Consider the following 25,990-nt stretch of genomic DNA (forward strand, 5'->3'; position numbering starts at 1 on the left):
AACAAACAACTTTCTTGAAACCTTTGTTTTTAGGAGTGTAGTTGGTATATTGCTTTATAATTCACAATTGTGATGTATTTGGAAGGTCCATATTCAAATTAAAGTAATCTGGCCACTGTGCAATAGTTTTAAATAACTGGCTTTTTCTGCAAAAACAAAAGATATTTTGAAGCATGTTGGGAACCGGACAGCAATGGAGCAGTGTTGTAATTAACTAAAACTATTGAAATAGTTTTTGGTAATTGTGATAAAAATACATACAAAAATATTGCCTCGGCAACTTGCAGAAAAATTAAGTTGAAATACTAAAGTTACTCAAACTGAATTAAACACAATGCTATACAGAAACAGAAATTAGCATAAGGTAAAATATTTAAATGAAAATATCTAAAAAAAAAAAAGTTATAAATATTATAATGGTATATAAATAATAGTAACACTGCATTGGAATAAAAAGAAAACACCGATACATTTCTCAAAATCTTATGTTCCATAGAAGAAATGAATAAATACAGGTTTGGAAAGACTTGAATGAATGTCAATTTTAAATTTTACTCTGTAAATGATGTTCACGCTAACATGGTTATTGCTCAAATTATGGCCAGTATGAATTGTCTCATTAAGACCTAAGTATGGCCATTCTTCTTTAATGGATCAATTATGTGTAAAGATCGGCAATGAATAAGAAACTCCACTATAGTCTCTCTCACTGTTATAAATACATGACCTAGATACCACCACCTTCCTCGGATTTCCTCAACCTCCACTGCTGGTTTCACTTTGTATTCTTTGTTCCCTGGTACTGCACCACTGTTACATTTTCACAAGTACTCATGAAGTACTCATCTTCTCAACATTGGATTCTAGTGTAACCCAGCTGATTAGCAATCATAAAACTACCACTCTGAGGTAAGAAAGCATTGACAAAATAGTGCACATCAAGATCAAATACGTCATAGTTCAAAGCAGAAAAGCGGCCTCCAAATGAATCTCAAGCAGTTCAAGTAAAACAGACACAAAAATTTGTTTGGAAATAAATTTATAGCTTCTCAAATTACACTTGTGCAAGATTATAACACTGATGACAGGCCTGTTGACAGATTCAAGGTTTACTGAACAGACAACAACATTCATTTCAGAGAGAATTTGTTCTTAAAATTGTGCTCTTCTTGCTCTTATGAAGCACTGCTCATCTCTTTGGTTCTTATTCACAGTTCTTCAACCAAACATTCTCACTTGACAGACATCTAACAAGGTCTTTATATGATAAATCCTAGAAATCAACTAATGTGACATTATTTCCAAGGAAGACTCTTAGACAGGTGTTTAATACAGCACAAATAAATGATCAATGGACACCTTGACAATTATGTTATTTGAAGTCATTTATAAATGCCATGAACACTTAGATAAGGCATTGAAATGGCTAAAAATAAAATCCCATAAAATAAATTTCGAAAAAAAGAAAAATGTCCGCTATGCTTGTATTCGAAGCTTCGCCAGCTCATATTGTAGCTTTTCAAGAAATCACAAACAATACACAAATACAGTAGTGTTTAAACATTAATGTAAAGTAGCAACAAATCAGAAATGGCACACACTGGGATCACTATTAGGGAACAGGCTGAATCTGTATATTTCTTTCATTTTAATTTCTCTAAAGCCCTGAGTTTGCATCCAAAGAAAGCAAAAGCATGCTAAATACAATTCGTAATTCCTTCATTACAATACACTGCTTCTATAAACAAAGTTTTTTGTTGTCTATGAGGATAAATATTTAGGTGAGAGAAATATTTGACGTCACTCTTAACAGTATAATTCCTATTTATTATATTTACAGTTGTGTTTGGACTTCTTGAGATAAATATAAATTCAGTGCAGTGTGAAAGTCAAGTAGGTCACTGTTGAGCGTGATCAAATTCAAGCAATTTGAATTCATATCTAGTTGTATATTGATTCATTTTAGAAGGAATATTGTGGGTTAATCTGTGCCTTTTGCATGCTGTTGACTAATATCGACTTGAAACCATAAAAATATTAAACAGCTGCACATATGCAAGGGGAAAGTAAACAATGGTTGTGCTGTACATGTTTTATTGTTTGTTTTAAAAAGCTGAGGTACAAATCGAAACTATTATGTGTGGTAATCAACAGCGTGTGACAGATTTCACCTAAAATATTCCTTTCAGCTTCAGTAATAAGTCAGATTTGGCCCCAATAAACCCACTGCAGGACTGAATGAGTAAACCAGATGAAACCGTAGTGAAACGTCCTCAACTTCCCAATCTTACCTGTCAGAGCTGCAATAATCAATTCATCTTCATTCACAGTCAAAAAGCAAAAAAAAAAAAAATACACATTTTAAGGTGCAGTACCTCAAATGAACTGAAATCTTAAGTAAATGGTATCTATCGCACCATCCCAGTGTAATCTAGTGATCTGATTTGTCATGTGATAACCATCTAAAGAGTTTTGTGAGTTCCAGTTGCAGGTGAGTCCCGTGTGAAGATGCATCTCACGTTTGATGGATCTCGTGGAACATGAGCTCGCGGGGTATCCTCGTCTCGGGTCCGTAGAGTTTGCCCGCTTGCCGCTCAAACGCCGCCACCATCTGCTTCACCACCTCGTCGAAAAACACAGTCGCTAACTGCGAATGCAGCAATGAACGGAACTCGAACGAGATCTGAGGAACATAACAACATCCAGAGAGAAAGAGACATGGTGAGTTTACTTCCTAACAAACACTGAGTATATATATATATATATATCTGTGATCAGTAGTAAATCTCCATCATGTGCATTCAGGTGGAGCGACATTTACTACACAAAGCCATAGATCACCGTTAAGCTACGCAATATCGCATACATAATCGAAGGCGATTCATCTGCAATTATGAACGCGATATTGCGTAGCTTGTCAGTGATCTACGGCTTTGTGTAGTAAATGTCGCTCCACCTGAATGCACATGATGGAGATTTACTACTGATCACAGAACTGGCTTTACTGACGAGATGCGCATGACATTTGCATGCGATTTATCATATAGCCCTACAAAAAACACAACAAAATTACTAAAACTTAAACGGCAATAAAATCAAATAAAAGCTACACAGACATATTTTTAAAAAACAAAAACTAATAAACACAAAAAACTAAAAATCACACAAAAAAAAGAAAAATCACTAAAACTTGTAAAACTAAAACTGGAATAAAAATAAACGCTAAATTGATATTTAATCCTAATCTGATAAAAAAAAACAAGAACAAAATTACTAAAACATACTAAAATGAAAATGAAAAATATAAAACTACTAATTCAAAATATTAATGAATACTACAGTAAACTAAAATAACACTGCTGTCCACCAATGTGTGACATGTGTTTTTGGTTTTGATTAAAATTAATGAAGGTGTTGCATGTATGCATAGTTGTATACTGATTTTTATCCCCTGAAATTGTGCAGAACTCTCTATGTTTTACATTCTCCAAGCTTGTCAGACCTAGCAACAGTAACCAAGGGGGGTGGGGCTTAGCGAAGGGTCAACTGGAAGCAAAAGTTTGTAAACGATACTTACAGAGAAGTCTACAGTGCATGTGCGAGGATAGCCAGGAATACCGGGACTAAACCGCCATATTGTCTCTAAATGATTGAAGAGTTTACCGTCCGAACACACTGCCTGAAATGGGGAATATAATTATTTACTGAATTTATGTTTCCTTTCATTTCAATGATGATGATGTTGTAGAGCACACAGAAGGCTTACTTTGACCAGATGTGGACGGACATGGCTTATCATTGAAGTGTATCGCTCAATAATCGGAGGGAAGCCCACTTCCAGCTGAGCTTTGGCATGACCGGCCCTTTTCATGATGGTCTGGGACTTTTTACACCACGGTACAAAGTGTTTGTAGTCATCCACATTGGCTACCACATCATACATCTCTTGCATTGAGTACCTAAAGACCAAAATACAGGTACATCTTTTTAATTTTTGAAATTAATACAAATATATTCAGAAATGAACAATAAAACGGTGTTGTTATTGTCAACTAAATCCATTTAGAATCATTTGTGACCCTGGACCACAAAACCAGTCTTAAGTCGCTGGAGTATATTTAATAGCCAAACAGCACAAAAGCTTGCCTTCATCCTCCATAAGGGAAAAAAAAAGAAGAGGTCATTGTTCAGGATCAGACACTGGGTCAATCTTAACCTACCCTAGCATTAGTTAGTCAACTTACCCTAGTATTCTCCTCTCTGAATACTCTTTTCTCTTATTGGTGAGGCTGATGAAAGATCTCCTGTGATGACTGGGAGTCAGATCCACTTCAGAGACACAGAGAGCGCGAGGATGACGGGTCATCAAGATCCCGCAGGAGGACAGGTGCCTGACATACAAAAAACAAAAAAACAAGATTCTGGTGCATATAATGCATAAAGGAACGGTCTGTGATGATTGTACAATCATACTATGGTACTGAATGATTAGTATATCCATATATTGTGAAATTTCTAAGAAATGACCATGGTACATGTCCAAAAAAGATATTACCATGGTATCAAGCATCTCCACATAAGCCATGCTTCAAAATGCATGAGATTTACAGTCATTTTAAGCAATTTAAGAATCTTCCCCCGCAGCCAGTTAACATGGTAACCATAAAATTCTTGTTAGTACTGTAAAAAAAAAATCTGAATAATTCTACTAGTATAAGTGTAAAAAGCTGCCAGAATTTTTCTGTCATTTTATTTACTTTTTTATTTTTTATTATGGCAGCTGTGCCTATGTTAAGTTCTCAGTGTTTTATTGAAACAAGAACTGTAATAATTATGGTGTTTCTGAAACTATATTTTCTAAATTTATGTAGAATAATTGATAATTAAACGTTTTATCCATTTCTAAACTCTTATCAGGAGGTTTATGGTTATAGAATTTATTATACAATTCTGCGTTATCATAGAAATATTTGTTTAAAATCATTTTTTATTTTGATGTATTCCATTTTCATTTATCTTCCTTTCCATTCTTGATTCTGTATCTTGACTATATCTTAAAATAAAATAATTTTTAATTGTATTCTTTTATTTGAATTTACATTCCTCTCTATTTTAGATTCTATATCGAGTATCTCTTAATAAACAGTAATAGAAATGTCATTTTAGGCCACATATATCGTTTTTAAAATAAAATTGCGTATATATTGTCACTACTAAAATACATAGGTATTTTGTTAATAAGCTTTTTGTACTGACACCCCACAATTTTTCAATAACAATCGTGGTAATTTTAGTGGAAACTATGGTGTTTTTTAGGATTTTCCAGCTATATTTGTTCAGATATGTGATGCATCAATCATTCAGTAGAAGCACCTTATATAATCTATTTAACATTTGTATGTTTACATAATATATTCCAATATTCAAAGCGGGCTGCGGTGTTTTACCTGATGGGCCAGTGCTGTATCCTCTCTCTGCATTTATACGGGCTGCTGGAGCGACACGGTCCGACCGTCGCTATTTCCAGAAACTCACTGAATGTCCGCACACCCATCGGGATCCGCCGGGCCCCTCCTGACACGGCCATCACAAATAGAGCTTAACCTATCCAATGTGTGTAAAATAATGACGATTAATCTCGATTAACACAGTAATATCATGCGCTCGCTGTCATCTCTAGGAGTAAATTAGTCGGCTGTTTTTCAGTGCGTTAAATCCTTGCGGTGCAAGTATCATATTTCGACTTCTAGATAATCATCTACTGAAACAATAGCCCGTTCCCCTGCGATTCCGCTGAAACCGATTGAGGTTAAACCGCTGAAGCCTTCATGAGCTGCCGGTGCTCGGGACACGCTGTTCTGATGCGGCACCCTGCAGCTGCCGCCAACTGGACCGGAGGAGGGCAGAATGTCACATAAGGGACACAATCATTATGATTTAATGTCTAAACTCCCACATTTAATTTGAATCAGGGTAATAAATGATATGGGTGCATAAAAATTAATGACAACGATGAACATATATTAATAATCACAGTAAGAGAGGTGTCATTTCACTCCACCTCACTAGGGGAAGATGTTATGCGCTTTGCGCACATTTCATAATAAAAGTCAAATTCTTGCGTACGTATTATGAATCTATCATAAAAATACACAAATTAAAAATGTCAATAATACTATGTACAATTTGTATATTGTATATGTTTTACGTTTTTTTATTTTAGTAATTTGGTTTGTGTGTTTTGGTCGTTTATTTATTATTTCTGTTTTTTCTGTTTTAGCACTTAGGTTTTTATCCAATACTTAATATTTGATTTGATTTATTTCCGCTTTATTTCGATTAACAAAAACATTTTTCGTTTTAGTTAACAGCAACACTGTTTTATTTTCCCTAAATATAAACACTTGATAAATGCTCTTGATAAATTTAAAATTAAACGTCTAAATTGTTATAAAGAAGTCTTTGCTCAGCTATTTTAATCAAATGATAATAAATTAGCTTTACATGTTCATATAAGTTTAATTCAATTTTATACTCACGTTTATTTACGTATTAAACGCGTAGGGGATGATGGGAATTGTAGTTCTTCAAACCGCCTCACGTTAAGTTTAGTAGAAGCGCGTGGAAGTTGAAGTGGAAGTCCGTGTGCGTTTAACCTCACAATTTCTCGCGTTTTGCGTTTATGAACCTGAAAACACCTGCTGTAATGTCCACACAGATGTGCGAGAAACCTATTTTGTGTGATACAAAGTCCTCGAGCGGGTAAGTTTGTATGTTAGTTACATGTCAACAGCATAGCAAGAGAACTAGCAAACTTCCTGTGTCGGTGCTACAGTAATGCATGTAGTTGTGGTGGGTGCCTTCATTTTATAGCCAAGAATATCAGTTTGTTTCATTATTTTAAAAAGATTGTATATACACACACACACACACATATATGCACAATAAAACGTTACATTAAGTAATTTTTAAATTTATGATTAAATGGGATAAATTTGATTTACTTTTTTTTTTTTTTTTTTTTTTTTTCTTATAGGAATATGGATTCTGTGCATTGCTGGAATGGAGCAAAAGGTGAACAGATCCCCACTAGGGCTAGACCCATGTCAGACACTTTATCCAAACTGGCTCAACTGATCACTTGCATGGAGTACAAACCAAAAGCACAGCGATCTTCCTCCATCTGCAAAGACTGCGGCCAGAAATTCTCTGACCTGAAGAGTCTTGAGCGTCACCAGAAAAGAGAGCACGTTCTGCAAAAGCTCCATTGCTGTCAACACTGTGGCCAAAAATTTGCTTTGCTCTCTAGTTTGCAGCTACACAAATGTTCTCACGTCTCATCCATGTGCCAGACATGCATGGGGAAACCTCAGAGGGGTTCTTCTTGCCCTTCCTGCGGAACTGAATCATCAGAAGATCCCTTCTATCATGACAACAGCCCCTATGCGTGCGCCCCATGCGGACAAGCCTTCAGCCACAAGCAAGAGCTCCTGCACCACCAGCAGGCCGGAGGCTGTCAGCCCGCCAAGACTCTCAAACCTCCTCCACCTTCAAATGCCTCTTTGCCTCCATCTCCTCCAAGCGCCAACTCCTCTCTTACCACATGCACTTTGTGTCAAAAAAAGTTCCGTTCTTCTGCTGGACTTAGTTGCCACATGCGCTTTGCCCATGTGCACATGAAAAGCAACACAGAGAAAAAAACAGCTGTCATTGTAAGCACACTGAAGAAGAGGAAGAAGAAAGTTCTCATGTCAAGTACGTCGTTTCCATGCCGTTCCTGTGACAAATCATTTCCTAAGACATCACTGCTTCATCAGCACAGAAAAGAGGAACACAAGCGGGAGATAAAGGTGAGGAAACTGAAGCGAACCTCTTTGAAGACCACCAGGCAAAGACGGAAAGGTGAAACGTATCCATGCCTCCATTGCGGAAACGAGTTCCTGCACCATCTGACGCGTTGGGCGCATTTTAGACACTACAGCTCTCACCATGAGACCCATCGCAAATTGAGTGGCAAATCGTCCGGTGCTGACGCAGTTGGGTTCCACCCAAAGGCAGCTAAGGAACTCAGACCTTTCCAAGAAAAAAGACCAAGAGGTAGACCTAGGACCAAAAATCTACCCGTTTTGATGGAAACCAAACAAAAGGAAGAAGAGCAAGTGGATAAGCAGGATGATAGTGATGCAGACGAGGATGCCGAGTATCCTTGTACGTCATGTGACCAGGTCTTTAGCTCCAAAGCTAAGCTGCATGTCCATGAGAAAGTCCATGAGGAATTCCCCGAGGAAGTCCCTGAGGAACTCGATCAATCAGCCGACACATGCAGGTGTTGTAGTGTGTGTACAGGTGGGATTCCCCTAGCTGAGATTCCAGAAGATTGTGAAAAGAAAGTATATCACTGTGTGCCATGTGCCGAGGCGTTCATAACCCTGAACACTTTTCTAGAGCACTGCCAGAATCATCTGATACGTGAAAATGAAGATGAATTCAGTGATGACTGAAAGAGCTTCCATTTTTTTTTTAAGGAAGTGTTCACTCAAAAAAAAGAAATCAAATTTTCTCACCATCATAGTCTAATCATGTTAACTGTTATTATTTTTTCTTACAGAACATTTTTTTTTTTTTTTTAAGAACCATTGCATATATTTAGACAAAAAGCACCTTAAAAGTGCTTCTAAAAAGGTGAATATTCTTTACATATTAGGTTTTTATGAATAAATAATTATGGAATTGGAATTACTTGGTGAACTATTCCTCTAAAAATGAAATCTCATCATTTAGGTCCCTTTACACCAGTGCGTTTTCTTTTTAAAATGCATAAGTTTTGCTAGGGTTACACTACTATCGTTTACTCTACTCTGGCGTTTTTGAGGTTGAAAACGGAGACTTTTGAAAATGCTGCAGACCCCATATTAGTTGGAAAACTCAGGGGTTGCGTTTCAGTGTAAACGGACCAAAACGGAGACTTGAAAACGATTCGATCATTAGGGTCGCCCCATTCGATCGCTCCATGCACAGACGCGTCTGCTATCTAAATAATAGGGATCTACCTATACATATCTATGGTTGTACCTGTATGAATGGTCATGTGACTTGCGTTTTCGGTAGTGTAGTGTAAAGGGAGATCGTTTCTGAAACGCCAGTGTAAATGGGGCCTAACTCACCCTAATGTCGTGGAACAAAAAAGAAAAATATTGATAACCGAAACGTTTTGATTCCCATTGACTTCCATTGTATTTTTGTCCATTTAATGGAAGTCAGTTTAAACTAAAACTGTTTAGTTGCAAACAATTTTCAAAATATAATCTTGTATGTTCCACATAAACTGTCATACATGCTGACATAAGGGTGAGTAAATGATGACAGGGTTTACATTTTGGGGTGAACTGTACCTTTAAGGGCAGGGAAATCAGTTTGCTGGTGTTCAGGCTATCAGGAATTACATACATCAGGCATTTTTGGTTTTGGTAAACTTGTCTAAATATTATCAGTATTTTACAGGTTTTGATTTCTGTGGTTCACAAGGTATAATGTTGTACACAGGATAACTCACTCCCACCAATCTGAGCCAAACTGCCAGAAAAATAATAGAGGCCTTTGATAATATCAACAAGCCAACTGCATTTTGTCAGATACGGGTACCTAATTAAAACCACTTCAACTCAAAGTGTAGTTCTGCTTCAGGATCAATGTTCTTCATACCTCTATACAGATGTAGAAGTCATATCCATTATGCTACTGTGAGAATGTAGTGACTTTAATATTTTGACATACACATACATTACTTCTGTTTTCTAGATGGCCAGTGCCTTGCTGAAACACAAAACCAGCTAAATGTATGTGCTGCTTCTTGTCAAGTTGGAGGATATAGTATCATTGAATCTGCTAGATTCGGCTACTGAAGTGCTTCAGCTTGTTTTATTATATAGCATTTTACTTAAATTGTGAAATTTCTGTTTGTATTTCGTGAACTACATGAAACAAAGTAAGCTTTATTCTTCTAAAGTTATAGAATCATTACAGATAGTAGCATGCCTTATACACATGATATTTTATGCTATCAGGCCAAATATTGCAAGTATAATTTCATAACTTTCTTACTAGACTGGATGAATGAATTATGTGCTGATACGAGACCTCAGATTAGGTGACTCGGGCAACAGAACAAGGCCATTTTATTTGTATATCAGGGGTTCTTAACCTTAATCTTCATTTGTTTCTGGGCCCGTATTCACTAAACATCTAAAAGTAGCTCCTAACTCGCTGATTTTGGGGAAAATCTTAAAAATAGTGGAGTCAGTCCTAAATTTAGGACTCCTACATTTTTGCTCTAAGAGTATTTCACAAAGCATTTTAGCACTAAAACTAGCTCCTAAATCTGTGAAACTTTAGGAGTAGTGAAGAGGACTCCTAAGTCACTAAAACCAACTCACAACTATCATAAAATAGCTGTTGCCGGCAATCTGCCTCAGAATATAAACATTTTAGAAACATTTAAGAGAAAACTCTTAGCTAAAAGCTTTTACTGCTATTTAGGAAAACTGTTAGTGGTAAGATAAAATGTTTTGTGAATACAGGCCCTGATGTTTTATGTAACACTTCTAACATTTTCTCTTCTTAACTTCAAATAGTCTGCGGTGATTTTTCAGCTGTGTTTTTTGCACTGACCATTTTTTGTCTTTGAACACTGTATAATATTCACTTTATGACTCCCATTGTAAATGATGAGTGCAAATATAACTGTTTTCCACCAAATCTTTTATTAAGAATACTGGAGGCATTTTAAATGTAGTTCTCTACATTACTGTCTGGGTGTGTTTACCTCCAGTATCACCGGCTTTGTCCCAAGATGTGTGATGATGATTTTTTTTCTTCTGAATAATGTTTGTCAGAAAATTTACCTCATGTTATGCATTACGTTGGCATTGTTTTCGAATAAATTGTTTAAAAAGGTTATTTTAGTTGTTGTTATTAAAAATCACACCAGGGGCCTGTTTCATTAAACAAGTTTAGCAAATAAGCCAGGTTTCAGTTAGTCTGACTTATTGTCAGTCGATTTGGTTCAAAATAAGCCAGACTAACTGAAATAAGCCTGGCTTTAAATTTGAGGTAGAATATTATGTTTTTCCTAAAGACAATCGATATTACGTTGTGCAATGTTATTGAAGTGCATTCTTCGCTACAGTAGGGGGCGATATTGCACACGGTGACTGATACACAAAATCCCGCGAGCAAGTACGCCGCTTCCACCACTCTTCATACATTGTTTGAAACGTGTTTGTTACAAAACTATTTGATCTAACGAAATAAACATGAGCAAAGCACACCCGCCCGAGCTGAAAAAGTAAGTATTTCAAGCCTTTCTGCGCTAGCCGGTTTGTCTGCGTTTATTTCTCAAACTACATTAAATTATTCAAATTTAACGCAGAAAACCCACATGCTATTGATTTCATTTTTGTTACACTTTCATATGAATTAGCTTTAAATTTATCTGTAATACAGTACCTGTTTTGTTCTTGCCTTTTAGGTTTATGGACAAGAAGCTTTCACGTGAGTATAATGCAGGATTTTCTCACAAAATATCCAGAAAAAGAAAAGTATATGAAATCTGGAAACCTCCACAATAATATCCTAGAAATATTTTAATTCAACAGTATGTGATTTGTAATCTTGATTGCAAATATTAAGGGTTTAGGCTAAATGTAAAGCTGTTTAGAGTAAATGTTAGCCACATGAATTATTACTGGTGTTCTGTAATTCATTCTCCATCTCTATTTATGTAAATACATATGCATATTTTCTATACAGCTGTATATATAGAGTAAATAATGCACACATGTACATAAATCTTCTGTTCCATATTCATACACATGATTATTTATTGTTATCTTATTTAAATGTTTCATGTATGCATGCATGTACCAAGAGCTTCTTAAAAACCACAACAAATTCTGTGTGTTTGCGCACACTTGGCGAATAAAGCTGATTCTGAAATAAATAACCTTATCTGTTGGATGTTCTACTGTATGTATTAATTAAACCCACATGATAACTCTGTTCTGAATAACTGTCAATTCAAATATCCTGTTTCTTCTGTAAAGATGATGTTTTCATGCACCCTTTCAGTTAAAGTCAATGGTGGCCGTCATGTTCAGGGCATCTTGCGTGGATTTGATCCCTTCATGAACCTGGTTGTCGATGACAGTATAGAGATGACTCCTGGGGGACAAATGAACTCTATTGGGATGGTGGTCAGTAGTACTTAATACCACAATCTGGTATCAAGCATATTTCATAACTCAGTGAAACAAATAGCTGACACAAATATCATATAGAAAGACACTATGTTCAGGGTTTAGTTCTATTTTTTTATATATATATTTAAGTGATCATGGATATTCAGAGAGCTATGTTCACTTCACATCACATTTCCATCGTGATTTGCGGATTTCTCACATTCACATTGGTGACCCTGGACCACAAAACCAGTCTTAAGTCTCAATTTTTCAACAACAACAACAAAAAAAAGCTTTCCGTTGATGTATGGTTTGTTAGAATAGGACAATATTTGTCCGAGATACAATTATTTTAAAATCTGGAATCAGAGGATGCAAAAAAATCTAAATATTGAGAAAACCGCCTTTAAAGTTGTCCAAATTAAGTTCTTAGAAATGCATATTACTAATCAAAAATTAAGTCTCGTTATAGTTACGGTAGGAAATTTACAAAATATCTTTACTTAATACCCTAATGATTTTTAGCATAAAAGAAAAATCAATAATTTTGACCCATACAGTGTATTTTTGGCTATTGTTACAAATGTCCCCATGCAACTTAAGACTGGTTTTGTGCTCCAGGGTCACATTTATTTTGAGAGACGGATGTGATGTTTTATTCTGTGCGATGATGAATGCTCTTTTGTTTTCGGTTTTTGTCTCTTCAGGTGATCAGAGGAAATAGTATAATCATGTTGGAGGCTCTTGAACGAGTATGAGGATGATGCCCACTTTCTTTTCCTGCTTTTCTGTACTTAGTTTTTTTGTTTTGTTTTGTTTTTTATCCAGCAAATATCGAATAAAAGGATTTCTCACATCTGTTTGCAACAAAGACTTAATATTAAAGCAGAAATCCTACATTGTGTTAAAAAGATCCTGTTTTATAAACACCTTCCTTGTTTGTATGTATGTTCCTATGTCTCTAGAAATTTGTGTAAACAATTCATACATTTTTGTGAATAAATTGACTACAGTGTGATTAATCCAAAGTCTTTTTGTAATTCACTTTTCATCAAAATTTGATGTAATATTCAAACTGTCTCAACATTTTCATCATCTTTGTAGCTGTATGCATTGGAAGCAAATCAATAATCTTGGCTTGTTAGGAGTTCAAAGAGTAAAATTCTGTTAAACTGTCAAATTTTCTCAAATGTACAGTTATTCCTTGTCCAATCTAGCATTATTAGATATGTTTTTCTGTTGCCCGTGATAAGACAGGACAGGACATGATAAAAAAAATGTTTTGGTCCAAGAAAATAAATGCTGTATAAAATAAATTAGAAAAATATTAGTTTATTAATTTTTTTTTTAGTGATGTCAGTATACTTTCCAGTCCTGTGTCTTGTGATGGCTTTTTATTTACTGAGCTTAGGCAAGTTGCGATCAAACATCTTTAAATGAGGCGAGACTTTTATTTTGTCGGAAAGTTGACCGGATTTGCCCGTGACGTCAGGCGGCTAATATAAGCACGCTCACTGAGGCTATGTGGAGAGTAGTGATGTCGGAGGAGGTTGGGAAGAAAGTGCAGGCGGTGGTGGACCGGGTGAATCAAGCGGTTTCCCGGCGCCCGAAGGTCAGTTTCATCGCTTTCTTTTGAGTAAGATACGAGACAAAAATGTGCTTTTAAAATACGCTAAAAACCAAACTATCCGCTCGTGCCCATCGTGTTGTTATGGCATGGTTATGTAATGTGTTCAACCTTTACACACGCGCGAGCTTCATATAGTAACAAGGGATGAGTGGCAGCTGGTTAATAATAACTATTTTTTTTGTGACACAACGGATTCGTAAAAGTGTTGAAAGGTATTCAGAATGACGTTATTAAATCTGAACAGCGTGCAAATTCTACTCAAGGAGAAGGACGTTGTGTGAATGAATGCATGTTGCATGAAATCTGATTCTCAGCAGTCACGCTCCAGCAAATGAAAACTGCATGCACTTCAAACTCTGACATTACATTACACAAGGAGTACATGCATTGCCACATGAAGATTTTAAGTTGGTTTGTGATTAAAGTAAATCATATGAAGAGCGATTCTGAAAGTGATCTGTTCAAGTTCAGTGGTGGCCAAATTATTAGAACACTAGTATTTTCACCAGCTAAAAAATGTTTTTAAGTCGGTTATTTTTATCTTTTGCTGTAGTGTGTCTGTAGGAAATATCAGTTTACATTTCCAAACATTTATTTTACCATTAATTGTAATAATCCAGTGAGTTTTTTTTGTCCAGTGTTCCACACAGAGATCTGGGCGCCGAAGTATAAAACTTCTCAGAATAGTCTTAAGCTTTGACTTAAGTGTCAAAAAATTCTTAGTAAAAAGTAGGACTTTTCTAAGAGTAGGAGATTTTTTTTTTTTTATAAAGCAACTTTCGGTAAAGCCTAAGACTGATTTGTAAGTGTTGAGTTCAAGTGCTGTGTACTAAGGACTACAATGATGTCAACACAAAATGTCTGACATCGACCTCTGAATCAGCCAATAGTGAGCCTGCTCATGTGACGTCACAGCAGCACAACACCAATCATTTAAAGGGGTCATGTGACGTTGCTGAAAAGAACAATTTGTGTATTTGGTGTAATGCAATGTTTAGGCGGTTTAAGGTTCAAAAAACACATTATTTTCCACATACTGTACATTATTGTTGCTCCTCTATGCCCCGCCTTTCTGAAATGCGTCGATTTTTACAAAGCTTACCCTGTGTCCCAATGTGCATACTACCCACCCTATCTGCCCTAAATGGTATTGAAAGTTACTGATATCACACAGAATTTAGGATGGATAGTGTGCACATTGGGACGCAGGCTCATTGTTCTGAGAAGCGAGGCGTGCTCTGATTGGCCAGCTATTCAGTGCGTTGTGATTAACAAACAACAATCACTGCTCAACTTGCGTTTGAATAATCAGTAGCAGAAATACTTTACAGGCTGTGAGTCAAGCGTCAGAATGTCCTTGCAAAGTTAGAATTGCCCCACTTTATAGAAACCGCCTTTGTGCAAGCCAGCATTGTAGGCTAATGTTACTCTTCCAGGTTCAGGAAACAATCCTCTGTAAAATGCGCTGCACACACTCTAATATTTGGGTTGAACTGTTCTGGAACAGTGTTGTAAATGCAACTTAACCACTGATTTCTAGTTGTGTCCCAAACAAAGTACTTTTGCTTTCACAACGAAACACAGCATCTCCAGGACATGGTGCCAGTGGCAGCAACAATACTACAGCGAGAATAATAGTTCGGCCTTCTTTCATTGCATATACGTTTGGGCGGTGTTTTGCAAATCTCCCCACACCGTGACGTAGACCTGTGGGGGCGTGCTTGAATGAGCCGTTTTAGGAGGGCGTAGCAGAGTCTTAACTTTTCTAAAGAATCTCTCTTTTGTTTTGAGACTTTAGTCTTTGCAACTTCAGAGATCTTATGTATGCACAAACAGCTTGTAACACTCCAAAGAGAAAGGAAAACTTGAAATCGCATCATATGACCCCTTTAATGTAACTACAATAAAATAATTTAAGACACTGAAATATTTTAATAATTAAACATTTCTAAATGCTTTGCATTGTGCAAAATTGTCACAAATGATTACTGATCTTTCATTTTCTATTGGTATGCCTCCTCGTTTACAGTTGGAGCAATGATGTGAACATGAGTTCCATAAATGGCTCCAACAACTCCAGGGAAGCCCACAATCCTCATACACTGCAAAAAATGCTTTTTCTCTTTTTTTTTTCAGAAAAACAAGTAAAGTTTTTCCTTAGAACAAGCAAAATAATCTGCCAATGGGGTAAGAAAAATAATCTTATTTCAAACAGAAAAGATAAAGATTATTTTGCTCACCCCATTGGCAGATTATTTTGCTTGTTTCAAGCAAAACCTCACTTAATTAGTTTTTTCTGAAAACAAGACCATTTTTACTTGTCTAGAAAATCCTTTTTGATTTAAGAGTTTAGATATTTTGGCTGGAAAAGCACTTTTTGCAGTGTAAAAGTGGTTTGTTTTTGCAATATGGTTTGGCGGTCAGTTGGATAATAATTCAGTTGGAAAATAAGTCAAACTGCCGTATTGTAATGGCCAAAAGTGATGTCCGGCCTAGGAAATTTGATATCTTCACCCTTAATTAAAAAAAAAAAAAATTGTGTAAAAACAATTGCTTAGTTGCTTAGAGTCGGTTGTTTTGTTTGTGATAATAATGCAATGAAACATGCCAAATTGTGCGGTCATAATTTTTGGCCATGCTGTTATACAAATTATGCTGTTATATTTATTAGAAATTATGAACACATGCAAAAACAAGAGGACCGATGACATTTTAATAACTTGTTGTAATCAATGTGTCAGTGTTGCCAATTTTGTCACTAGATTTAGTGACTCCCTCATCCCTTTAGAGACTTTTTTTCAAAAGCCTAGCAACAAAATAAATTTCTTGGACAAACCTAATCTACTCTCCCATGACGTCATAAAGGCGAGTTCACTGATCTGTATAAATATAGATCAGTCAACTCACCTTTATGAGATCATCTAGCAACATTAAGTGACCAGTTTTAGCTTCTTTCAATTGAATGCAGTTGGCAACACTGGTCAGTGTGTGTGTGTGGTGTTTTTTTTTTGGCAAGTGAAATGTGGGGTAATTTTATTAATAAAAAAAGAGAGAGAAAATAAATAAAACAATCTACACATCCCTTATGGCCACTGTTGTGTTCTGTGTTAATGCCGCAATATGCAAGACCCTGCTTACAGTGTCATCACCGGTGCATTGCTGCACTTTTCCAGTTTTCAAAAACAATAAAATAATGTAATTACTACTACATTTTCATTTAATTTCTGCATTGACTTGTTGAGTGGAAGAGGTTATTAAATTTCTTTGTCAGTTACAAAAAAAAAGAGACTTTTTTTGATCTTGACAATCAAGTTTGTATCGTTTTATAAACTCCATGTCATCGTATAACTCGTATGTCATATCTTTGTTGGAAAGTGTTTGTCTCCTCTTTGCTGCCACCTTGTTACTCCTAACTAGGTTAGGAGACCTCTCCAGCTCTCTTAAATAATTTAGTAGCTGAGACCTAGTCTTAACACTTGGGAACCTTTATGAATCACTCTTATTCTTAAATCTAGGAATAAGAGTAAAATTGTCATTCTTATAATTTTTACAAACTTGGGACTAAAATTTTACTCTGAGCGGCTTTATACATACGGCCCCTGATCTCATTATTGTCTAGTCTTTCTGGAATGACATGAAGAAACAAAACAAACTGAGACGCACTAAATCCAGAAGAACTGAGAAACGTCTCCAAGATGCTTCTACAAACCTACCTGCAAAGCTACCTGGAAAAACTGTTAAAGTGCACCTAGGGGAAAAAAGCTGCTTTAAACGCAAAGTATGGTCACACCAAATGTTGATTTAATTTAGTTAATAGAAGTAATTGATGAAGAATTTTACACAAGTGCCTAAAACTTTTAACAGTCATTTATCAATATCATTTTGGCCACCTCTGTGTATATACTGTATATTAAGAATATTCAACATGAAATATTGTAACACTTTAAAATACTATTGCAAAAATTACCCCCAGAATCAATTGTAGAGGGGCAAATGTTGCATTACGAAAAAGATAATTTCCAACGCAACTTAAACAGTAACAGTGACAGTATTTTACTTTTCTCTTGCAGACGTTACCATGTATAGCCCCTCGTCTGGTTGCGGTTAGTAAGACTAAACCACCAGAGATGGTGGTGGAGGCTTACAAACATGGACAACGAAACTTTGGAGAGAATTATGTGAGTAAATAAACAAGTATGCCTGTTTTGAAGCTCGGTCACGTATTTGATAATAAATATCCCCTTTTTCCGCAGGTAAATGAACTTGTTGAGAAAGCTTCCCATCCCCTGGTATGAAGTCAGACAAATTCGAATGTATTTTTTTTAGCTGTTTTTGATCAAAAGTCTTGATCTATGTTAAACATCTTTGTAGGTTGTCTCATCATGTCCTGATATAAAATGGCATTTCATCGGTCATCTGCAAAAGAATAATGTCAACAAACTCCTGGGTGAGCAAAGCTTGACTTTACATTTAGCTTGACTTTAAATACTAGTATCATTCAGTCTAAACTCACAGTGACTACCTAGTGATTTCAAACATTAATAGTTTAGGACTTTATTTCTGTTTTGTTCTGAATTAACCCACATTCATTTAATTCAATCATAGGTGTCCCAAAGCTGTATATGGTAGAGACGATCGACTCTGTGAAACTGGCTGAAAAAGTCAACGGCTCGTGGCAAAAAATGAGAGCTGCAAACACACAACAATTAAAGATTATGGTTCAGATCAACACCAGCGGAGAGGAAAGTGAGTGTCCTGCACCTGATTGTGTGTATTCTGTAAACATCAGCTCTGAAAAATTTACAAACTCTAAAAATATACATATGGTAGTTGGCTCTCTTACAAGAATTAAAATCAAGTCTTACAAATTGCGTTGCTCGAGCCTATTTTTCAATGTCACAACGCAAGCAACTTGCCTTACTTTCATACACATTATTAAAACAAACAGTGGTTGCAAAAAAATTAACTCCAAATGAGATATTAGTCAGTAGAACTGCACAAATGAAGTGTCCCTAAGTGCTTTACAGCTGGATCTTTGCATGCTTTTATTGTTACGAAATCACTTGCGGTGCTTTGTATTTTATTAGATGTTTGTGAAATGTAGAGAGTCACAGTTGGGAGCATCAGATGTGCACCTATCAAAGGTTCAGATGTTGTTTGATTCACTTTCAGACAGGATGTGAATGTCACGGTGGGCACATGTCTAACAAAAACAGTTAAGCGTTATGAAATCTTTTCTCAGTGTATCAGATGACTGTTTTTCTGAAACCTCAGCATGATCCTCTCTCTTGGATGTGTTTCATCAGGTAAACATGGCCTGCCTCCCGACGAGACTGTAAACGTTGTAAAACACATCGTGTCTCAGTGTCCTGCTCTTGATTTTGCGGGGCTCATGACGATTGGCCGTTATGGTTACGACCTCAGTGACGGTCCCAACCCCGATTTTCAGGTGCGTCAGATCAGCTGACCGTACATATTTGAAGCCTCTAAAATATTTACAGATGTTTACCAAATTTGATGTCAAAGATTTTTTTCATAAGCATCTTGTGCTCAACAATGATGCATTTATATTACTTTAATTTGTTTTTTTATAGTTTTTCTGTGATGGCAAAGCTGAATTTTTAGCATCAGTCTTAAGTGTCACATGTTTTTTAGAAGTCATTCTAATATAACGATTTGGTGTTCAAGAAACATTTCTTAGACAACCGTTTTGCTGCTTCATAATTTTGTAGAAACTTATTCAATCAAGCGCACTTCATGCTGAAAGGGTGTTACAACATGGCATGTGAAATGCAAGTATGTAAATTAATTTGTGGTGTCTAGATGCTGTTGAAACATCGTGAGGAAGTCTGTGAAAATCTGAAGATCCTAGTAGAGCAGGTTGAGCTTAGTATGGGCATGTCTACTGACTTTGAACATGCGGTAAGTGTTGCTTCATTTCAATATACTCTTTAATTGTGCTCTCACTTCATTGGAAAGTAGGTTTTGTTCAATTTGTATTTTTTTTTCTCCAATTAGATTGAGGTTGGCTCTACAAACGTACGTGTTGGCAGCACTATTTTTGGCACCCGAGAATACCCCAACACCCCGAGCCCCAGTCCAGAAAGAAAGCCAAAGGTCGTCTGTGAGGAAATGACCAGGAAAATGGACCGGCTCACTGTCACTGAGCAATGAATGATGGGGAGGGGGGGGGTTACTGAAATAAATGTGGGACCTCTTGGGCTTCTTCCCAATGACTGGGCTCACCATTCACCAGTCAAGGGCCTTTAATATGTCTTAACTAATGCTGCTGACCTGGTCTTCTGTGGCAAATCAACTAGAATGACATGTGATTTAATAACTCTTAATACTAAATTTACTTCCTTAAGGTGTTTTTGTCAAGCTCTCCAGAAGTGTCCTCATGCCCTCTGTAAATTCCTTAAGCTTGGTTTTGCGATTATTTTGAACAGATACAGGGTCAGCACATGCTCCGTTTCGTTGTCTATCGTAGTTGTGAGGTATAATTTATTTTCCGTTAGATTAGATGTTAGTGACCCATTTTAACATCTAATTAAAACAATAGGATGTATCATTTTTGTTCCTAGAAGTGTGTAGGTATATTTTATTGTATGTCCGTGTATTTTGTTCAAAATCATAAATGTAAATGATATAAATAGCAGATTTATAGTATTGCTTCAGTATCCACTTGTTGCTGTGTCAGTGAGATGTGTCGGGATTGGTGTGTGTGGTGTCATGTATTTCATATCACCCAAAACATTGGTGTTGAACACTGATCAACAGTCACGTTGGGTTTAGTACAGAACATTGACATAAAGGTGCAATGAAATTAGTGGAGAGACGAACAATTTATGGCTTTTTGGAAAAGCTGAGGATCTGAGGCCTTTTACTATGCAAGAGAGGGATTATCCGGATACTTAGAAGCTTGTTTCGAGGCAATCACTTCATATTTTTGTTTATAAATTTTGGATTAATGCAGTATTGTGTCAGACTAATGGTCTTACTGTTTGGGTTTTTTTTTTTTTTTTTTTTTTTTTTTCAATCTGTGTCAAATAACATCTTGTATCTTTACAATAGATAGTTGTATATAAATATTATTTCATTGATTTAGATGAGTTGAGCAATAAAACAATAGAAAATAAAATGGTTTGTGTGGTATAAGTGCAGTGATCAACTTTAGTATTTCATATTTTTTAAATAATACATAAAATAATGATATAAGTAATTGGTCTCTTATGCTCACCAAGGCTGCATTTATTTGGTTAAAAACTGTAATATTACAATTTTAAAATCTTTTCTGTTTTAATACATCTTAAAATGTAATTTGTTCCTCTAATGGCAAGGCAGAAATCATTCTAATATGCTGATTTCGTGCTTCAGAAACATTTTGTATTAATGTTGAAAATAGTTGTGCTGCTTAACTTTTTTTTTCATGAATTGAAAGTTTAAAACAGTGCAAACAAAAAATGTCTGTCACTTTGATCAATTAAATTCATCCTTGGTGAAAAGTATTAATTTGTTTTTTTTTTTAAATTACTGACCCCAATTTTTTGAATGGTAGTATATTTATATATACAAGAAACTATTTTATTTTATTGTAAGTTGAAGTGACATACTGCCAAGTATAGTGACCCATACTCGGAATTTGTGCTTTGCATTTAACCCTTCCAACGTGCACACACACAGCAGTGAACGCACACACACAGCAGTGAACACACACCCGGAGCAGGGGGCAGCCATTTATGCTGCGGCGCCCGGGGAGCAGTTGGGTGTTCGTGCCTTGCTCAAGGGCACCTCAGTCGTGGTATTGAGGGTGGAGAGAGCGCTGGACATTCACTCCCCCCACCTACAATCCCTGCCGGCCCGAGACTCGAACCCGCAACCTTTGGATTACGAGTCCGACTCTCTAACCATTAGGCCACGACTTCCCTCGTGGCCTAATGGTTAGTTAAGTACATTATGCTTCTCATTGATGAAGACAGAGAACATTTGTAAATTTAAAACATTTAATTCAAAGAAACAACGAAAATAGACAGAAACTAAGACGGTGTTTATGAATGTCAAACAATGTAAAGACTGAGTACCAAGTGTACAGTTAAGTATCTGCATGCACATTGATGAACAGTTTATTACAAAGCTTGAATGACACTTGAGAAAACGGCTGTGTTAACCTAGAAAATTATCTTCAAATTGTCACATTACATGGAGGATTTATGCATCATGCAAACCAGCATTTTATAAATTGGTACTTGTAAGAACCCAGTACAAAATTTTCCAAAGATCCTATAAACCACATATATTCTTGAAACAGAAGAATTACAGACATTCCTGTGTTTAAATACGGTCAATGCAGTTAATAAATAAAGCATGAAACAGAACATTGAGAACAGCAACAAAAATCATATTTTGTAAACCACTAAGAATATTCTTAAAATACGTTTTTTTTTGTCTAAACAGTTACTATACAAGCTATACTCAATTAGCTTGAATCATGTCCCCTCAAAATCATGAACATCAAATCTATTTGAGAGCCCGAGACAGACAGAATATGAAAACAAAGCCACAAATTTGTCAAAATACCTCAATACATATTAAAAAATGCTGAAATGATTAGCTGGCTTGATTCTTGACATTTAACAACAGTAGTTTCCATGCACCCATAATGATCATCACTTTAAACGCATAACATTTTCCTTCCTATATTTTATTAAAATGACCAACGTTCTAGATGCGAGACATGTATGATAAAGGGTTACCAGTCATACAGCAGAATTAAGATTTGTTAATATTCTGCCTGTTTAAGGTCATTATGTCTCAATTTAGCTGTTCAAGATAAAGTTGTACCGAATTGAATTTAAAAAGAAACATTTAAATGAAGCACAGTATTTCCATGCTTGAAAACTATAACGAAAATGAATGTTACTTGAGTTATTGTCTCTGTAGTTCTGTCTGATCTTCACACCAGCTTTTTGGCCTCAAAGAAGCTCTTGAGATGTCTCATTTGCCAGATTCCTGTGATGATGAGGATGATGGTCTGAGCGATAGACCACCACAGAACTCGCTGGTTCGTGCTCTCGCTCGTTATGCGGAAACGCTCCTCACGGTACTGTGGGAAAAAATATATATATCACTGTGAGCGCATTACTTCTCATACAGATGCTGGATGATATATCATTGACAACTAGATGGCAGTGTTATTTTAATAACATTGAAATACTTGTATTAGTTAATTTCTAACTGTTTTTATATTTTCACTATTGCTGGGCAACGATTCATCGCAACCAAAAGTTTTTGTTTATACAATATATAGGTGTGTATATATTATGTATATATAAAGAGACACATACAGTATATATTGTGAAATTATTTACATGTGTATATTTATATTCATATAATTTATATTGTATATAAATATAATATATAAAAAATTCTTAAATGTATACATGCACGTGTATTTATATATACATAATAAATATACACAGCACACACACATATATTATACAAAAACCTTTATTTTTGGATGCGATTAATTGTTTCCCAGCACTAATTCTCACATTATTATGTTAGTAATTTTGCCATTTTTATTAGTTTCTGTGTTTCAAAATATGTCTTTATTGTTTTTAGTAACTTTTATTTCTGTTTTAGGTATTTCAGTACATTAGGTAAATGAAAATAAGATTTTTTTTATTTTAATTAAAAATATTTTTATTTTCGCTTTTCATTGTAATAGTAGTTTCAGTAATTCTGCTGTTTTTTTAGTTTATATTAATTTTTATTTCAGTTGTAGTTTTAATCATTTTAGTACATCAAGTTAAACTAAATAAAAATAAGAAAAGTGGCCTTGGGAATTTTTATCTTTAATTTCAAGTATATTCTATTTGAAGTCATAGTTTTCGTTAACCATTATAACCCCACTAGATACAGTACTAATATTGACGAGACAGATGCCAAAAATGTTAAACATCCTCAGCAGGTAGCTGCTTTCATTAATTGTGCAAATTTAAGTTTACATGGCTTAAGCTGGTGGGTCAGCCAACATCGCCTCATTGTACCGTAACCTAAAACATGTTTCTGAAACTCACCCGCTGGTAGTTCTGCTCTTTCTGGATCTGCTCCACCTGGTCCAGGAGCTGTCGGGCCCTCAGCTGCAGCTCGGTCAGTTTGTCTTTGGCGGCGATCTCCGGGTAGTTGTTAGTGTGTTCACCAACCTGAATGTCCAAGTGGACTCTCTGTAGGACAGCATGATACAAGGTTTCACGTGCATGTTCACTTATAGGCCTACTGTATTATATTGAACTAGATCCTGTCACTGATATACAAGTAATTTCAAAAACTTCAATTCAAGAAAAAAAACCTGAGCCATATTAATAATATTTGATTTTTAACCAAGCCTTCATTGAACTAAAGCTGAAATAAAATAAAATAGAAATATTAGATGAAAAACGAGAAATATTGCCTTAGCAATTAACTGAAATAAAATAGGTTTGTTGACTTATTTTTATTTCTGTTTTAGTAAAATTACTAAAACTAACAAACCATTAAACCATTTTGAGCTGGAGAAAATATTAGTGTTCTAATCATTTTGGCCACCATTGTGTATGACACTAAAATATCACTGCATTTGACACATACATATTATCTGATGCAATTTTTTAAATATAGAGACTACATATCTTACAGCTTATTACTCAAAAATGTGTGATGAATGTTTTGGACTGCAACTATGAAACATATTGTGTTCTCTACATCTATTTGCACTATCATGGTTTTTAATCGTACCAGTTTTCCCCCAGCAAACAGCGCCATCTTGGTGGAGTTGGAGTGGAGGCAGATTTGATGCTCGCCTGGTGTGTGGGACGTGAAGGTGAACCGGCCATCTGAGCCGTACTGACGGGACAGGATGATCTGAAAAACAGAGACAATGTGATAACTACTTCACAGAAGTGTATAGGTACCCACATATATTATTGCCAAAGATAACCCTACTAACTGTTATACTACAAACACAGTTTGTGGAAAATAAAAAGGCTACCTTGGCATCAGGATCTTTGATTTCCACATGCATGCCTAAACCAGGAGTGGATGGGAGAAAAGAGCCAGCCTGTTTGTCCCACAGCTGTGTTCTGTATCTCCCTAAAAACACACCAATAAGCCCAACACCAATGTTACCAGCATTTGCAACAGCACCATTAAAGGAATAGGTAAAAAAATATATATTTTCACTTTACAAGTCATTAATTGATGGACTGGAGTGGTGCGAGGGAGTAAATTATTCCTTTAAAATTTACAAACATATTTATTAGTATAACATTAATCTGATTATTATTGCAGTATACAGTACGTGTATTATAATACAAATGCACATGCATAGTCTCCTGTGAATATAACTGTTATTTCTGGTTTCTATAAGCAAACGGTAAATGCAGGCTGTAGCTGCTGGTGGGATGGAACTGGTTGCCCCTAAATCTCAGGAACAGAAGAAGGATGCTGCACCTGCCACATCCTTCTCGTGCTGATCTATTAAGAGCCCTTCTTTATTTGGACAGATGGACGCAGATAAGCACATCCATACTTAAATCCGATTTTACATCAGCTGTCTTCATGTTAAGTGTTTTAAATAAGACAATCGGTGAATTACTCCACTGGTAAATGAACCAGATGGACGAATCAACTAGCCGACAAAGCTAACCGATCGCAGAGAGCCGATTTGACAATGGACGTACCGATCACCATGGTTTCGTCGGGTATTTCTTCAATAAAACATTTCTTCTCCGTTTCTCCGATATGGAAGTAAAGGGCTTGGCTTGGAGAAAGCCACGCAAATAGAAGCATAAGCCCGGGACAGAACACCACCGCCTTCATCTCCATCCAAATCACCCCTCACTCAATCCAGGGATGCTAATCGATTTCAGAGTCGCTACCAAAGGGCCTTTGTTCAGTAAAAGTCCCTCATGTTCATCACGAGTAGCATTTCTAGAAGTAAAAAAAAAAACACTTTAAAAACTTAATTTTATAATTAAATAGTTTAATTTAATTAAAAAAGTAATAACATGAATAACATACTATATTTCGGGAAATATACCTCTTGTCTTTGTATACGTAATGCTGATTTTCTATGTAGAATAAA

General features: G+C 35.8%; 5 protein-coding genes across 6 annotated transcripts; 3 read left to right on the forward strand and 2 right to left on the reverse strand.

Annotated features, from left to right (window-relative positions):
- Positions 1–1,029: 1,029 nt before the first annotated feature.
- coq10a (coenzyme Q10A) lies at positions 1,030–6,011 on the reverse strand. Its single transcript, XM_079401006.1, has 5 exons — positions 5,448–6,011; positions 4,245–4,391; positions 3,767–3,959; positions 3,578–3,679; positions 1,030–2,683 (listed from the first exon to the last, which is right to left on the reverse strand). The coding sequence occupies exons 1-5, from the start codon at positions 5,585–5,587 to the stop codon at positions 2,516–2,518; spliced, it is 750 nt and encodes a 249-aa protein (XP_079257132.1). The 5' UTR covers positions 5,588–6,011; the 3' UTR covers positions 1,030–2,515.
- Positions 6,012–6,597: 586 nt separating this feature from the next.
- LOC306859133 (uncharacterized protein) lies at positions 6,598–10,955 on the forward strand. Of its 2 annotated transcripts, XM_079399994.1 has the most exons (3): positions 6,598–6,762; positions 7,037–8,346; positions 9,799–10,955. In XM_079399994.1, the coding sequence occupies exons 1-3, from the start codon at positions 6,683–6,685 to the stop codon at positions 9,900–9,902; spliced, it is 1,494 nt and encodes a 497-aa protein (XP_079256120.1). In that variant the 5' UTR covers positions 6,598–6,682; the 3' UTR covers positions 9,903–10,955. The 2 variants fall into 2 exon arrangements, with proteins under 2 accessions (XP_079256120.1, XP_079256119.1); XM_079399993.1 differs by lacking the exon at positions 9,799–10,955 and having other exon boundaries at positions 7,037–9,177.
- A 219-nt stretch (positions 10,956–11,174) lies between these two features.
- Positions 11,175–13,256, forward strand: LOC306859135 (small nuclear ribonucleoprotein G-like). The gene is made up of 4 exons (XM_079399996.1): positions 11,175–11,344; positions 11,528–11,550; positions 12,127–12,251; positions 12,944–13,256. The coding sequence occupies exons 1-4, from the start codon at positions 11,313–11,315 to the stop codon at positions 12,992–12,994; spliced, it is 231 nt and encodes a 76-aa protein (XP_079256122.1). The 5' UTR covers positions 11,175–11,312; the 3' UTR covers positions 12,995–13,256.
- A 468-nt stretch (positions 13,257–13,724) lies between these two features.
- On the forward strand, positions 13,725–21,367 carry LOC306860093 (pyridoxal phosphate homeostasis protein-like). The gene is made up of 8 exons (XM_079401621.1): positions 13,725–13,848; positions 17,937–18,044; positions 18,120–18,155; positions 18,238–18,313; positions 18,472–18,612; positions 19,173–19,315; positions 19,690–19,788; positions 19,885–21,367. Exons 1-8 carry the CDS (start codon positions 13,759–13,761, stop codon positions 20,038–20,040), a joined length of 849 nt encoding a protein of 282 aa, XP_079257747.1. The 5' UTR covers positions 13,725–13,758; the 3' UTR covers positions 20,041–21,367.
- Positions 21,368–21,856: 489 nt separating this feature from the next.
- Positions 21,857–25,767, reverse strand: tmed4 (transmembrane p24 trafficking protein 4). The gene is made up of 5 exons (XM_079400684.1): positions 25,587–25,767; positions 24,896–24,996; positions 24,643–24,768; positions 23,946–24,092; positions 21,857–22,969 (listed from the first exon to the last, which is right to left on the reverse strand). The coding sequence occupies exons 1-5, from the start codon at positions 25,729–25,731 to the stop codon at positions 22,820–22,822; spliced, it is 669 nt and encodes a 222-aa protein (XP_079256810.1). The 5' UTR covers positions 25,732–25,767; the 3' UTR covers positions 21,857–22,819.
- Between the last annotated feature and the right edge of the window lie 223 nt (positions 25,768–25,990).

This window comes from Barbus barbus (assembly GCF_936440315.1).
Source record: "Barbus barbus genome assembly, chromosome: 40".
Lineage (NCBI taxonomy): Eukaryota > Metazoa > Chordata > Actinopteri > Cypriniformes > Cyprinidae > Barbus > Barbus barbus.

What these genes read in the sequence shown, in the direction of transcription:
- coq10a (XM_079401006.1), bottom strand. Translation starts at nt 5,587, where the DNA reads ATGGCCGTGTCAGGAGGGGCCCGGCGGATCCCGATGGGTGTGCGGACA. An exon ending in TCAGAGAGGAGAATACTAGG is followed by an intron (nt 3,960 to 4,244) that starts GTAAGTTGACTA and finishes TTTGGTCTTTAG; the next exon opens with GTACTCAATGCAAGAGATGT. An exon ending in TCCGTCCACATCTGGTCAAA is followed by an intron (nt 3,680 to 3,766) that starts GTAAGCCTTCTG and finishes TCCCCATTTCAG; the next exon opens with GCAGTGTGTTCGGACGGTAA.
- LOC306859135 (XM_079399996.1), top strand. Translation starts at nt 11,313, where the DNA reads ATGAGCAAAGCACACCCGCCCGAGCTGAAAAA. An exon ending in TATGGACAAGAAGCTTTCAC is followed by an intron (nt 11,551 to 12,126) that starts GTGAGTATAATG and finishes GCACCCTTTCAG; the next exon opens with TTAAAGTCAATGGTGGCCGT. An exon ending in TGAACTCTATTGGGATGGTG is followed by an intron (nt 12,252 to 12,943) that starts GTCAGTAGTACT and finishes TTGTCTCTTCAG; the next exon opens with GTGATCAGAGGAAATAGTAT.
- LOC306859133 (XM_079399993.1), top strand. Translation starts at nt 6,683, where the DNA reads ATGAACCTGAAAACACCTGCTGTAATGTCCACACAGATGTGCGAGAAA. An exon ending in GATACAAAGTCCTCGAGCGG is followed by an intron (nt 6,763 to 7,036) that starts GTAAGTTTGTAT and finishes TTTTTCTTATAG; the next exon opens with GAATATGGATTCTGTGCATT.
- LOC306860093 (XM_079401621.1), top strand. Translation starts at nt 13,759, where the DNA reads ATGTGGAGAGTAGTGATGTCGGAGGAGGTTGGGAAGAAAGTGCAGGCG. An exon ending in CGGTTTCCCGGCGCCCGAAG is followed by an intron (nt 13,849 to 17,936) that starts GTCAGTTTCATC and finishes TTTCTCTTGCAG; the next exon opens with ACGTTACCATGTATAGCCCC. An exon ending in CTACTGACTTTGAACATGCG is followed by an intron (nt 19,789 to 19,884) that starts GTAAGTGTTGCT and finishes TTCTCCAATTAG; the next exon opens with ATTGAGGTTGGCTCTACAAA.
- tmed4 (XM_079400684.1), bottom strand. Translation starts at nt 25,731, where the DNA reads ATGGAGATGAAGGCGGTGGTGTTCTGTCCCGGGCTTATGCTTCTATTT. An exon ending in TGTTTGCTGGGGGAAAACTG is followed by an intron (nt 24,093 to 24,642) that starts GTACGATTAAAA and finishes GCTGTCCTACAG; the next exon opens with AGAGTCCACTTGGACATTCA. An exon ending in AAGAGCAGAACTACCAGCGG is followed by an intron (nt 22,970 to 23,945) that starts GTGAGTTTCAGA and finishes TTTTTCCCACAG; the next exon opens with TACCGTGAGGAGCGTTTCCG.